General features: G+C 43.8%; 1 protein-coding gene across 3 annotated transcripts in view; it reads right to left on the bottom strand.

The window, feature by feature from the left end:
- The window catches only part of LOC137320758 (protein WWC2-like), a 215,038-nt gene that overhangs the window by 51,206 nt on the left and 148,296 nt on the right, over nucleotides 1–15,536 (bottom strand). For all 3 annotated transcript variants that reach the window (XM_067982539.1, XM_067982540.1, XM_067982541.1), the window contains one exon: nucleotides 1,386–1,459. In XM_067982539.1, coding sequence (XP_067838640.1) covers nucleotides 1,386–1,459 — 74 coding nt within the window. The remainder of the gene's footprint in view (nucleotides 1–1,385; nucleotides 1,460–15,536) is intronic.

Here is a 15,536-nt window from a genome sequence, read left to right as displayed (position 1 = left end):
ATCTGTAAAGAGAGTAGACAGTCTCATGTCTTGGGTGAAGGAACCTCAGAATTTTAATTTGTACTCTCATCCTAGCAAGCTTTTAAAAGTCAAAACATCCTTCAGTTGATTAACAAATACAAAAGTAATTGTTTTCGCTTTTAAACAGGACAAGAGTCATTTTGTACTTTCCAAATACAACCTCATTCCATCTGCGACATTTCCCTTTTACTGTCCCTCCCCAGTGAACTCTTGGATGGTTATGCAGGTTATCCTGGTCATGAGGCTGAGACAATTTCTTTGCCAGGAGCAACATTTGAGTGATATGGGGAGCAGTGAGAAACATGAAAGGGGAAGATTTGAAGTGAACTACTTATTTTCAGTAAGCAGCTGAAACTAGGAAATCTCCGTGTCAACATATTTAGGTCACAGTGTGCTACTGTTAAAATTTCTGAATTGTCCAGACTTTGGACATGCGCCTGGAATCTCTATGCGGATTTCCCGATCTCATGCAGTAACTTCGGAGGAAGATCGGCCAAGTCCCTGGAGAAATGGTACAAATTGCTAAAAACTGCCATTTGCGCAATTTCTTCAGGGTTTCCACCGAAGTATTCTCATCCTAGCAAGTTTTTAAAAGTCAAAACATCCTTCAGTTGATTAACAAATACAAAAGTAATTGTTTTCACTCTTAAACAGGACAAGAGTCATTTTGTACTTTCCAAATACAACCTCATTCCATCTGCTACATTCATTTCCCTTTTACTGCCCCTTCCCAGTGAACTCCTGGATGGCCATGCAGGTTACCCTGGTCATGAGGGGAAGGGAGATCAGGGCGAATCCTGTGGAAATTCTACCCTAGAGTCCTAATGCCCCTACAGTCCTCAAAGTATTAAAAGTAGCCCCGATCACTGAATAACCCACACTTTATACAGTGAATTTTGAGTGGATTTTTTCTCCCCCTGCTGTGACTATAGAATATAGAAACCCATGCCACTTTCTGCACCGTGTGGGAATCTCCTCTGGTTGCTATGCGTTATTAATGTCGTAAACCTAGTGAGAAGATTTGCTGTTGGCTATTTCTAGCAAATGCATCTGAAAAGAATGCAGCAGAATTTTCCTGCTATGATTACAAGGTTGCTACCACAGGAAGTCTCCTCCCCACCCCACCTCAGGTCCTTTTGCCTCTGGTACTGGTGCTTCGAATGTGATCCAGGTGAGATAAAGAAGTTCTCTCTCCAAAGCCTAAATGCCAGAACTTGAACTGAAGGAATTCAATTCTAAATGTGGATGTCCACGTATAGAAAATGGGAAAATCCCACATTCCCCACTGCTCCTCCTGATGAGAAAATAGGCAACAAAAAATGTACAAAACTGTATATTTAATTTATGAACCAAGGAATGATTACCTTCTCTTTGCCTCTTCGTACTGAAGACTCAGTCTGACCTTCTCAGCCAGATTGGCTCGGCTTCTTGGGCCAAACTAGAAAAATATTAATTTAAAATAAAATTAGGTGACATATTCTTAAAACCCTTTCTATCTTTAATGTCATCTTCTCTCATGTAGCTGTGCTCAAACCATTAAAATACATGATGCGGCCTGTAGCCCTGTTGAAAGATGTTCAGTATTAAAAAATGTTGTGTCAATCAAAGCATTAAAGGGAAGTGATAGGGTAGATAGAGAGAAACTATTTCCGCTGGTTGGGGAGTCGAGGACTAGGGGACATAGCCTAAAAATTAGAGCCAGGACTTTCAGGAGTGAAGTTAGGAAACACTTCTACACACAAAGGGTGGTAGAAGTTTGGAACTCTCTTCCGCAAACGACAGTTGATACTAACTTAATCGTTCATTTTAAATCTGAGATTGATAGATTTTTGTGAACCAAAGGTATTAAGGAATATGGGGCTAAGGCAGGTATATGGAATTAGGTCACAGATCAGCCATGATCTCATTGAATGGCGGACAAGAGCAGCAGGCACATGGGAATAACACCACTGCACGTTCCCCGCCAAGTCACACACCATCCCGACTTGGAAATATATCGTCATTCCTTCATCGTCGCTGGGTCAAAATCCTGGAACTCCCTTCCTAACAGCACTGTGGGAGAACCTTCACCACAACGGACTGCAGCGGTTCAAGAAGGCAGCTCACCACCGCCTTCTCAAGGGCAATTAGGGATGGGCAATAAATGCTGGCCTTGCCAGCGACGCCCACATCCCATGAACGAATAAAAAAAAACAGGCTCAAGGAGCTAGATGGAATACACTCCTGTTCCTACGTTCCTATTGAGGGAAGTCGATAAATATGACAGATTGATATTTCCTTATGTGGTCGGTGTCAAATTTTGTTTGAAAATCACTCCTGTGGAGTGCCTCGGGATGTTTCACTACATTAAAGGTGCTATATAAATGCAAGTTGTTGTTGTTTGTATGGTAGCTGGTTTCTAAACAACCACGAGTCGAATTTCCACAAGGGCTCTCTGATCACCACAGAGAAACAGAGTAACGGCCGTTTACACTGTTCCTCCCGGGTTTCCACTTAAGTTACTGCAGGAGATCGGATGATCCCCTGTGGAAATTACACGCACTGATGCTTTGTTGACTAGTTTTGTGCTAAACTACTTGTTGGAAAATGTCAAAGCATCAACCAGCTCTGAAATTTCCCACATCTACAGCCTTCATGACCAAAGTCTGGCAAAAGCAAAACCTGATTAGTTTGAGGACTTAACATCATGATTGCCAACACCATGTGAATGTTGGTGGCCATTTTTTCCCCCTTCCAATTTTCTCCTCTCCTGAAGACACTGAATCAAGTTGAGGTACAATTCCATGGGTACTGACCAGTAACTTGCCCAAGTGCCCATTCTTCACCTGGAATTTTAGACAGTGGACGCTAGTAAGCTATTTTATTATGACGGAGGGAGGGCGTCACAACCAAGCCCAATCTTGTCTTCACCTGACATCCGCAGGTGTGCACTTTCCAGCTAACTGGATAGTGATTGGGAGCAGGAACACAGACAGATTTTGCCACCCACTAAACCAGGGGTACTGAGGCCAATTTTAACATCACTACTATTGCCCCAACTGAGATCAGCCAACTCACTACAAACCAGTGAACAATCATAATCAACAACTGAGGGAAAATTAACTACTATCCATTTATAGCAAATATGTATTGTGCCAAATTGATTGGATTATTAGCAGAGTGTGTCTGTCATAAAAGATACATGTAAAAGTTCTCAAACAGCTTATGCCTGGGTATGGTTCCAAGGATGTCACCTGCCCTCCAGTGGCTATTCTTCATGGGCAAGCCTAGACTGTGAGGGTTGGTGGGCTAGTTGACTGCGGAACCTCATAGCCAGACCTGATCCTGTCCTCACTGATGTATTGATTCGCACAGTTTTCCAGCAGGGATCATTGAAAAGGTATTAAGAGTGGGATCATTGGCTGTTTGTTCTGCCCCATACCCCCCCCCCCCACCCAGCCCAAGGACGCTGAGGCCAGATGTAGTGACCCTATCAATGTCCCGACTGAGATCAGCTAACTCAGTACAAACTACGAGTTGAACCTGGAGCTTTCCTGGTCTTTGTGGCACAGTTCCTAACTGGACAGTGCATTTCCCAACTGAGTCATCATAGAATCATAAGGGGGAATTTTAACACTCCCCGATCGGTGGGGAGGGTGACTTAGGTACAAAGGTACAGGAGTAGGCCATTCAGCCCCTTGAGCCTGTTCCGCAATCTCCATTTCCATCCGATTCCCCATTTTTATGCCGCTGGTTTTGGCAACAGATGCGGGAGCCTTGTTAACAAATCAAATCCATGGGACCCCGTTGACCTTTAACCCACTGGACTGTATAAGTCAATACCACACTTGGCAGTGCATTTACCAAACAAGTCATCAGAGCAACGAGCTCATAATTATTACTAACCAGTTAATTTTCTAAAACTAGGTCACAAAACTCCCAGTGTTTTTTCAAATAAGTGGTGATTTGCAACCTAATTACATTTCCATCCCTGTGTTGTGCAGTCTCTTCTCATTTGGCCAAACAGATGTAAGAACAAAGGTAATAAAGGCCACTGGGATCAACCTGATCTGAAGCTGGTAAACATCACATGAACTGCGAGTACTTGCAATGATTGGCCTTTAAGCGATTAAGAATTCTACTCAATTAGCATTCCACTGAACAAAACATCAGATCATGCCTCAAATCTATTCCGTAAGCTGCTTACTTTGAAGCTTGACCTGTACATGACTTGGATTTATCATCATATGCTTAAAATGCCATCAGCACATACTCCAGCGGTCAGCTGTAATTGCAGCGAGGGCACGAGCATGATTTGAGTTAGCAAGTTGTTCAGGCTGCTTTCTGAAGTAGTTCATTTCATACATAATCGGATAAGAAGTGAGGGAAAATTAGCTACTATCTACAGCAAACATGTACTGTGCCAAATGGATTGGATTGTTAGCAGAGTGTGCCTGTCACAAAAGATGTACATAAAAGAAAAGTCCTCATATGCTTTATGTCAGCATAGAGTTCCACGGATCCCACCTACCCTCCAGTGGCTATTTTTCATGCACAAGCCTCGACTGTGAAGGTTGGCCGGCTATTTGGCTGCGAGGCATAACAGCCAAACCCGGTCCTGTGCTCATGTCATGTATTGACTCAGACACGTTTCCCAATGGGATCACTGGCTGATTTCATCCTTGTCCCGGCCCAACGGTGCTGAGTCCAATTGTAGTGCCCTTACCTAGCTGAGATCGGCTAACTCAGTGCATACTATGGATTGAACCTAGAACTTACCTGGTTTATGTGGCTCAGTTCCCAACTGGATAGTGTATTTTCCAACGGAGTCATCACAGAGTCATAAAATTTTTACAGCACAGCAGGAGGCCAATAGGCCTATTGTGACTGTGCTGGCTCTCTGAAAGAGCCATCCACTTAGTCCCTTTCCCCATAGCTTTTTAAATTGTTCTTTTTCAAATATCTTACCCACTTATCTCTTCAAATTATTATGGATTTTTCTTCCACCGCTGTTTCTGGTAGGGCATTTCATGTCCTAGTAACTCTTGTATAAAAAAAATTCTCTTAACCTCTCCCTTTGTTCTGTTGGTGATTATCTTAAACTTATGTCCTTTAGCTAGCAATTCACAGACCAGTAGAAATAACTTATCCCAATTTATTTTATCAAAGCCTCTTGCCATATTGAACAGTTCCATTAGATCTGCCCTTATCCTTTGTTCTAATGAAAAGAACCCCAGATTCTCCAGTCTTTCCTCATGACTAATGCCTCTCATTCTTGGGATCATTTTAGTGAATCTCTTCTGAACCGTCTCCGTGGCCTTGACATCCCTTCCTAAGTTGTGTCCTAACTAGATGCAATTCAAGCTGCAGCCTAACCAATGATTTGCATAGGTTTAGCATTATCTCTTTGATTTGGTAGTCTTATCATTTCTTTTAAGTTGTTCTTAATGAAATAAACTGATTGCAACTAATCTGTTCTCATGGGTGTTAATGACAACCCTTCATATGATAGCAATGCTAAAACAAAAAGCATAGCATTCTGACTGTTAGCAAACCTCATACAACAATAAAGCATGAGAATGTTAATACCAGCTGAGAAAAGTCCTCTTCTACTCCACTAATCACCATAATACAGTCCAGTCCTAATAAACACACTACAAATTCGCCAAGAAATTTGCTGCTTGGGTCAGGCTTTCTATAAACTCCAGATAAAAAGATTTACCTCTAGGTAAATCTGCATACCACAGGATGCTGAATCATTAATAAGGACATAAGAACATAAGAAATAGGAGCAGGAGTAGGCCATATGGCCCCTCGAGCCTGCTCCGCCATTCAATAAAATCACTGCTGATCTTCGACCTCAACTCCTCTTTCCCGTCCAATCCCCATATCCCTTGATTCCCTTACAGTCCAAAAAGCTATCGACCTGAGTCTTGAATATACTCAACTGAGCATCCACAGCCCTCTGTCGTAGAGAATTCCAAAGATTCATGACCCTCTGAGCAAAGAAACTCTACTTATCTCAGTCCTAAATGGCTGACCCCTTATCCTGAGACTATGCCCCCTAGTTCTAGACTCTCCAGCCAAGGGAAACATCCTCTTAGCATCGACCTGTCAAGCCCCCTCAGAATCTTATATGTTTCAATGAGATCACCTCTCATTCTTCCAAACTCCAGAGAGTAAAGGCCCATTCCACTCAATCTTTCCTCATTGGACAAACCTCTCATCCCAGGAATCAATCTAGTGAACCTTCGTTGCACTGTCTCTAAGGCAAGTATATTCCTCCTTAGGTAAGTAGACCAAAACTGCACACAGTACTCCAGTTGTGGTCTCACCAATGCCCTGTACAATTGCAGCAAGACCTCCTTACTCTTGTACAACAATCTCCTTGCAATAAAGGCCAACATGCCATTTGCCTTCCTAATTGCTTGCTCTACCTGCATGTTAACTTTCTGTATTTCGTGTACAAGGACACACAAATCCCACTGAACTTCAACATTTAATAATTTCTCACCATTTAAAAAATATTCTGTTTTTCTATTTTTCCTATCAAAGTGAATAACCTCACATTTCCCCACATTATACTCCATCTGCCACCTTCTTGCCCACTCATTTAACCTGTCGATATCCTTTTGCAGACTCCCTGCATCCTCCTCACAGCTTACTTTCCCACCAACTTCGTATCATCAGCAAACTTGAATACATTACACTCGGTCCCTTCATCTAAGTCATTAATATAGATTGTAAATAGCTGAGGCCTAAGCACTGATCCTTGCAGCACCCCACAAGTTACAGCCTGCCAACCTGAAAACGACCTGTTTATTCCTACTCTCTGCTTTCTGTTCGTTAACCAATCCTCAATCCATGCTAATATATTACCCCCAATCCCATGAGCCCTAATCTTGTGTAACAATCTCTTATGTGGCACATTATCGAATACCTTTTGAAAATCCAAATATACGACATCCACTGGCTCCCCCTTATCTACCCTGCTAGTTACACCCTCAAAAAACTCTAACAGATATGTCAAACATGATTTCCCTTTCATAAAACCGTGTTGACTCTGCCTGATCATATTATGATTTTCGAAGTGCCTTGTTACTACATCCTTAATAATAGATTCTAACATTTTCCCTACTACTGATGTCAGCCTAACTGGCCTGTAGACCCCTGTTTTCTCTCTCCCTCCTTTCTTGAATATCAGGGTTATATTTGCTACCTTCCAATCCATGGGGACTGTTCTAGAATCTAGGGAATTCTGGAAGATCAAAACCAATGCACCCACTATCTCTGCAGCCACCTCTTTTAAAACCCTAGGATGTAGGTCATCAGATCCAGGGGATTTATCGGCTTTTAGTCCCATTAACTTTTCTAAAACTTCTTCTTTACTAATCTTAATTACTTTTAAGTTCCTCCCTCTCATTAGACCTTTGGTTCCCCAGTATTTTTGGTATGTTTTTTGTGTCTTCTACTGTGAAGACAGATATAAAATATTTGTTTAACGTCTCTGCCATTTCCTTATCCCCAATTATAATTTCTTCTGTCTCTGCCTCTAATGGACCCATGTTTACTTTTGCTAATCTCTTCATTTTTATATACTTGTAGAAGTTCTTACAATCTGTTTTTATATTTCTTGCTAGTTTAATCTCATATTCAATTTTCTCCCTCTTTATCAATTTCTTGGTTATCCTTTGCTGATTTCTAAAACCCTCCCAATCCTCAGGCTTACTCAAAAGCAAAATATTGCGGATGCTGGAAATCTGAAATAAAAACAGAAAATGCTGGAGAAGCTCAGCAAGTCAGGCAGCATCTGTGGAGAAGGAAACAGAGTTAACGTTTCAGGTCGAAGACCTTTCGTCAGAACTGGAAGATGTTAAAGAGTGAAAGATTTTGAGCAAGTACAGAGCCAGGGAAAGGGGGGGAGGGAGGGAGGGGAGGGGAGGAAAAAAAAAAGGGAAGGTCTGTGATTGGGTAGAGGGCAAGAGTGATTAAATGACAAAAGGGATGATGGTGCAAGGCAAGGAAGGCGGTTAAGAATCAAAAGATTGATCAGGAGTAGCAGTAAATGGCAGCAGCAGAACCATTACCAGCACTAGCTGACCGAAAAAATGGAAGCAGTGGTTATGATCTGAAGTTATAGAAACATAGAAACATAGTAAATAGGAGCAGGAGTAGGGCATTTGGCCCTTCGAGCCTGCTCCGCCATTCAATATGATCATGGCTGATCATCTATCTCAATACCATATTCCTGCTCTCTCCCCATACCCTTTGATGCCTTTTGTGTCTAGAAATCTATCCAGCTCCATCTTAAATATATTCAGTGATTTGGCCTCCACAGCCTTCTGTGGTGGAGAATTCCACAGGTTCACCACCCTCTGAGTGAAGAAATTTCTCATCATCTCAGTCCTAAATGTCCTACCCCGTATCCTGAGACTGTGACCCCTCGTTCTGGAACCCCCAGCCAGGGGAAACAGCCTCCCTGCATCCAGTCTGTCTAGTCCTGTCAGAATTTTATATGTTTCAATGAGATCCCCTCTCATTCTTCTAAACTCTAGTGAATACAGGCCGAGTCGACCCAATCTCTCCTCATACAACAGTCCCGCCATCCCAGGAATCGATTTAGTGAACCTTCACTGTACTCCCTTTATAGCAAGTATATCCTTTCTTAGGTAAGGAGACCAAAACTGCACACAATACTACAGGTGTGGTCTCACCAAGGTCCTGTATAACTGCAGTAAGACATCCTTGCTCCTATAAGCAAATCCTCTTGCAATGAAGGCCAACATACCATTTGCCTTCCTAACTGCTTGCTGCACCTGCATATTTGCTTTCAGTGACTGATGTACAAGGACACCCAGGTCCCTTTGTATATCAACATTCCCCAATCTATTACCATTTAAATAATACTCTGCCTTTCTGCTTTTCCTCCCTAAGTGGATAACTTCACATTTATCCACGTTATACTGCATCTGCCATGTATTTGCCCACTCACTCAACTTGTCTAAATCGCCTTGAAGCCTCTTTGCATCCTCCTCACACCACATGGTCTCACCTAGTTTTGTGTTGTTAGCAAACTTGGAAATATTACATTTGATTCCCTCATCCAAATCACTGATATATATTGTGAATAGCTGGGGCCCAAGCACTGATACCTGCGGTACCCCACTAGTCACTGCCTGCTACCCTGAAAAAGACCCATTTATTCCTACTCTCTGTTTCCTGTCTGTTAACCAATTTTCAATCCATGCCAGTATATTACCCCCAATCTCATGTGCTTTAATTTTGCATACTAACCTCTTATGTGGGACTTTATCAAAGGCCTTCTGAAAATCCAAATAAATCACATCCACTGGTTCTCCCTTATCTATTCCACCAGTTACATTCTCAAAAAACTCCAGTAGGTTTGTCAAACATGATTTCCCTTTCCTAAATCCATGTTGACTTTGTCTAATCCCGTTGATATTTTCTAAATGTCCTGTTATCACATCCTTTATAATAGACTCTAGCATTTTCTCTAGCCTACTGATATTAGGCTAACAGGTCTGTAGTTCCCTGTTCTCTCTCTCCATCCTTTTTTAAATAGTGGGGTTATATTTGCCACCCTCCAATCTGCAGGAACTGTTCCATAATCTATAGAATTTTGGAAGATGGCAACTAATGCACCCACTATTTCCATGGCTACCTCTTTTAGTACTCTGGGATGCAGATTATCAGGCCCTGGGGATTTATCGGCTTTCAGTCCTATCAATTTTTCCAGCACTATTTTTTTACTAATACTAATTTCCTTTAATTCCTCCTTCTCGCTAGGCCCTTGGTTCCCTAGCATTTCTGGGAAGTTATTTGTGTCCTCTTCCGTGAAGACAGAACCAAAGTATTTGTTTAATTGCTCTGCCATTTCCCTGTTCCCCATTATAAATTCTCCCATTACTGACTGTAAGGGACCTACATTTGTCTTCACTAATCTTTTTCTTTTTACATACTTGTAGAAGCTTTAATAGTCCACTTTTATGTTCCTTGCAAGTTTACTCTCATAGTTTATTTTTCCCCTTTTAATCAATCTCTTGGTCCTTTTTTTGCTGAATTATTGAAATCAATGTTGAGTCTGGAAGGTTGTAAAGTGCCTAAATGAAAGATGAGGTGCTGTTCCTTGAGCTTACGTTGAGCTTCATTGGAACAGCGTAAGAGGCCGAGGACAGAGAGGTCAGAGTGAGAGTGGGACAGGGAATTAAAATGGCAAACGACCGGCAGGTCAGAGTCACGCTTGCGGACAGAGTGGAGGTGTTCAGCAAAGCATTCACCCAGTCTGCGTTTGGTCTCCCCAGTGTAGAGGAGACCGCATTGTGTGCAGCGAAAACAGTATACTAAATTGAAAGAAGTACAAGTAAACCGCTGTTTCACCTGGAATGAGTGTTTGGGGCCCTGGACGGTGGGAAGGGAGGAGGTGAAGGGGCAGATGTTGCATCTCCTGCGTTCGCGCGGGAAGGTGCCGTGGGGAGGACAGTGGGTGTTGGGTGTGTCACGGAGGGAGCGATCCATTTGGAATGCTGAAAGGGGAGGAGAGGGGAGGGGAAGATATGTTTGGTGGTGGGATCGCGTTGGAGTTGACAGAAATGGCGGAGGATGATATGTGGAATGTGGAGGCTAGTGGGGTGGAAAGTGAGGACAAGGGGGACCCTATAATGGTTCTGGGAGGGAAGGGAAGGGGTGAGGGCAGAAGTGTGGGAAATAGGACGGACACGGTCGAGAACGGATGCGATGGAGACGGAGAAACTGGGCGAAGGGAATAGAATCCTTACAGGAAGCGGGGTGGGAAGAAGTGTAATCAAGGTAGCTGTGGGAGTCGGTGGGCTTATAATAGATACTGGTTGACAGCCTATCCGCAGAAATGGAGATAGAGAAGTCGAGGAAGGGAATGGAAGAGTCGGAGATGGACCGTGTGATGGTGAGGGAAGGGTGGAAATTGGAAGCAAAGTTGATGAAATTTTCCAGTACATGGCGAGAGCAGGAAATGGCACCGATACAATCATCAGTGTACTGGAAAAAGAGTTGAGGGAAGGGACCTGAGAAGGACTGGAACAAAGAATGTTCCACATATCCCACAAAAAGGCAGGCATGGCTGGGACCCATACGGGTTCCCATTGCAACACCTTTTATTTGGAGGAAGTGAGTGGAGTCAAAGGAGAAGTTGTTCAACGTAAGAACAAGTTCAGCCAGGCGGAGGAGGGTGGTGGTGGATGGGGACTGGTTGAGCCTCCGTTCAAGGAAGAAGCGGGGGGCCTGCAGGCAGTGCTGGAGGGGGATGGAGGTGTAGAGGGACTGGACGTCCATGGTGAAAAGGAGACGGTTAGGGCCGGGAAACTGGAAACTGTTAAAGTGACGGAGGGCATCAGAAGAGCCGCGGATTTAGGTTGGAAGAGACTGGACAAGGGGAGAAAAAAAGAGTGAAGATAGGAGGATATAGAAACATAGAAAATTACAGCACAGAAGGAGGCCACTCGGTTCATCATGTCTGTGCCGGCCGAAAAAGAGCTATCCAGCTTAATCCCACTTTCCAGCACTTGGTCTGTAGCCCTGTGGGTTACAGCACTTCAAGTGCATATCCAAGTACTTTTTAAATGAGTTTAGGGTTTCTGCCTCTACCACCCTTTCAGGCAGTGAGTTCCAGACCCCCACCACCCTCTGGGTGAAAAAATTTCTCCTCAGCTCCCATCTAATCCTTCTACCAATTAGTTTAAATCTATGACCCCTGGTCACTGACCCCTCTGCTAAGGGAAATAGGTCTTCCCTATCCACTCTATCTAGTCCCGTCATAATTTTATACACCTCAATTGAATCTCCCCTCAGTCTCCTTTGTTCCAAAGAAAACAACCCCAGCCTATCCAATCTTTCCTCATAGCTAAAATTCTCCAGCCCTGGCAACATCCTCGTAAATCTCCTCTGCACCCTCTCTAGTGCAACCACATCTTTCCTGTAATGTGGTGACCAGAACTGTATGTAGTACTCAAGCTGTGGCCTAACCAATGTTTTATATAGTTCCAGCATAACCTCCATAAGAAATAAGGTTCGTGGGGCAAGAACAGGCTGAAACAATGGGTTGTCCAGGACAGTTCTGTTTGTGGATCTTGGAAAGGAGGTAGAAGCGGGCTGTGCAGGGTGGGGGAGCTATGAGATCTCCAGAGGAGAGAGGTCGGTGATGGTCTGGGATCTATGGCTTAATGTTAGGCAGTGAGGTCATGGTCCAGGGGGAGGTAGGACGAGGTGTCGGAGAGTTGGCGTTCAGCCTCCGCAAGGTAGAGGTCTGTTCGCCACACAACAACAGCGTGCTCTTGTCAGCAGGTTTGATGACAATGTCAGGGTTAGACTTGAGAGAACAGAGTGCTGCAAGTTCAGAGGGAGGTAGGTTAGAGAGAGTGAGGGGAGTAGAGAAATTGAGATGGCCGATGTCATGCCGGCAGTTCACAATGAAAAGATCAAGAGAGGGTAAGAGGCCAGAGGGAGAGGTCCAGGTGGAATGAGAATTCTGGAGACTGGAGAAGGGTCCACTGTGCGGGGGGGGGGGGTTGGGGGGGGGGGGGGGGGGGGGGAGACTCCTGGTCAAATAAATGGGCGTGGAGGCGAAGGAAGAAGAGCTCAGCATCGTGTCGAGCTCGAAACCCATTGAGGTGGGGGCGTAAGGGGATGAAGCTAAGGCCTTTGCTGAGGACTGATCGTTCGGGGTCAGAGAGGGGAAGGTCAGAGGGGTTAGTGAACACATGACAAAGGGTGAGATTGAAGGGCTTACTACTCTTTTTGGTAACATTGTAAGCCTCTTCTTTTAATCTAATACTATCCTTAACTTCTCTAGTTAGTCACCGTTGGAACATTTTTCCTGTGGAGTTTTTATTCCTCAACGGTATGTACACTCATTGGGAATTTTGAATTATTTCTTTAAATGTTTGCCATTGCTTATCTACTGTCATATCTTTTAATCTAATTTCCCAATCCACCTTAGCCAACTCGCCCCTCATACCTACATAATTGGCCTTGTTTAAATTTAGAATGCTAGTTTTGGACTTAACTACATCACTCTCAAACTCAATATGAAATCCAACAACTCAATCAAGGCACAAACACGAGAACGCTTGTACATTTTACACATTTGGGGGAAATTCCTCTTAAAAGGACAAGCGTGTTAACATTTTTTAAACACACTTGCAGGAATGACCACCTTTACTCAGTGCACTTTCTGGAAGCTTGGGTACGATTGGCTGTGCTAAAACTAGCACACAACTGAATGGCCAATCGGAAAGCATCTGCAAAAATGCTGCTGAACTTGCTGAACAGCTACTTAACCAATATCGACAGCACACAGTCAAAAACAAAATACTGCGGATTCTGGAAATCTGAATTAAAAACAGAAAGTGTTGGAAATACTCAGCAAGTCAGGCAGCATCTGTGGAGAAAGAAACAGAGTTAGCATTTCAGGTCAATGACCTCTCATCAGAACTGGAAGAAGTTGAAGATTTAACAGTTTTTAAGCAAGTTCCGAGGCAGGAAAAGGAGGGAGGAAAGAACAAAAGGGAAGATCTCTGATATGGTAGCGGGCAGGAGTGATTAAATGACAAAAGGGATGATAGTGCAAGACAAGGAGGGCGGTAATGGGACAAGTAAAGAAACAAAAGATGGGTCTAGAGGAGCTGTAAATGGCAACATCAGAACCTGCTGTACGAAAAAATGGGAGCAGCAGTTATGAGCTGAAGATATTAGAACATAAGAACATAAGAACATAAGAAATTGGAGCAGGAGTAGGCCAATCGGCCCCTCGAGCCTGCTCCGCCATTCAATAAGATCATGGCTGATCTGATCCCAACCACAAATCTAAAGAACACAAGAAGTCGGAGCAGGACCCGGCCACATAGCCCCTGGGCCCTCTCCGCCACCCACAGGGCATTGACCGATCCGAACTCAGCTTCATGTCCAATTTCCTGCCCGCTCCCCATAACCCCTAATTCCCTTTACTTCTAGGAAACTGTCTATTTCTGTTTTAAATTTATCTAATGATGTAGCTTCCACAGCTTCCTGGGGCAGCAAATTCCACAGACCTACCACCCTCTGAGTGAAGAAGTTTCTCCTCATCTCAGTTTTGAAAGAGCAGCCCCTTATTCTAAGATTATGCCCCCTAGTTCTAGTTTCACCCATCTTTGGGAACATCCTTACTGCATCCACCCGATCAAGACCCTTCACAATCTTATATGTTTCAATAAGATCGTCTCTCATTCTTCTGAACTCCAATGAGTAGAGTCCCAATCTACTCAACCTCTCCTCATATGTCCGCCCCCTCATCCCCGGGATTAACCGAGTGAACCTTCTTTGTACTGCCTCGAGAGCAAGTATGTCTTTTCTTAAGTATGGAGACCAAAACTGTATGCAGTATTCTGTAATCTGTAAGGTTGTAAAATCATAGAATCATAGAATCATAGAAGTTACAACATGGAAACAGGCCCTTCGGCCCAACATGTCCATGTCGCCCAGTTTATACCACTAAGCTAGTCCCAATTGCCTGCACTTGGCCCATATCCCTCGATACCCATCTTCCCCATGTAACTGTCCAAATGCTTTTTAAAAGACAAAATTGTACCCGCCTCTACTACTGCCTCTGGCAGCTCGTTCCAGACACTCACCACCCTTTGAGTGAAAAAATTGCCCCTCTGGATCCTTTTGTATCTCTCCCCTCTCACCTTAAATCTGTGCCCCCTCGTTATAGACTCCCCTACCTTTGGGAAAAGATTTTGACTATCGACCTTATCTATGCCCCTCATTATTTTATAGACTTCTATAAGATCACCCCTTAACCTCCTACTCTCCAGGGAATAAAGTCCCAGTCTGTCTAACCTCTCCCTGTAAGTCAAACCATCAAGTCCCGGTAGCATCCTAGTAAATCTTTTCTGCACTCTTTCTAGTTTAATAATATCCTTTCTATAATAGGGTGACCAGAACTGTACACAGTACTCCAAGTGTGGCCTCACCAATGCCCTGTACAACTTCAACAAGACATCCCAACTCCTGCATTCAATGTTCTGACCAATGAAACCAAGCATGCTGAATGCCTTCTTCACCACCCTATCCACCTGTGACTCCACTTTCAAGGAGCTATGAATCTGTACTCCTAGATCTCTTTGTTCTATAACTCTCCCCAACGCCCTACCATTAACGGAGTAGGTCCTGGCCCGATTCGATCTACCAAAATGCATCACCTCACATTTATCTAAATTAAACTCCATCTGCCATTCATCGGCCCACTGGCCCAATTTATCAAGATCCCGTTGCAATCCTAGATAACCTTCTTCACTGTCCACAATGCCACCAATCTTGGTGTCATCTGCAAACTTACTAACCATGCCTCCTAAATTCTCATCCAAATCATTAATATAAATAACAAATAACAGCGGACCCAGCACCGATCCCTGAGGCACACCGCTGGACACAGGCATCCAGTTTGAAAAACAACCCTCGACAACCACCCTCTGTCTTCTGTCGTCAAGCCAATTTTGTATCCA

This window comes from Heptranchias perlo, chromosome 4, assembly GCF_035084215.1.
Source record: "Heptranchias perlo isolate sHepPer1 chromosome 4, sHepPer1.hap1, whole genome shotgun sequence".
NCBI lineage: Eukaryota > Metazoa > Chordata > Chondrichthyes > Hexanchiformes > Hexanchidae > Heptranchias > Heptranchias perlo.
Note: the sequence above shows the minus strand (reverse complement) of the source record. Positions and strands in the feature narration are given on the sequence as shown.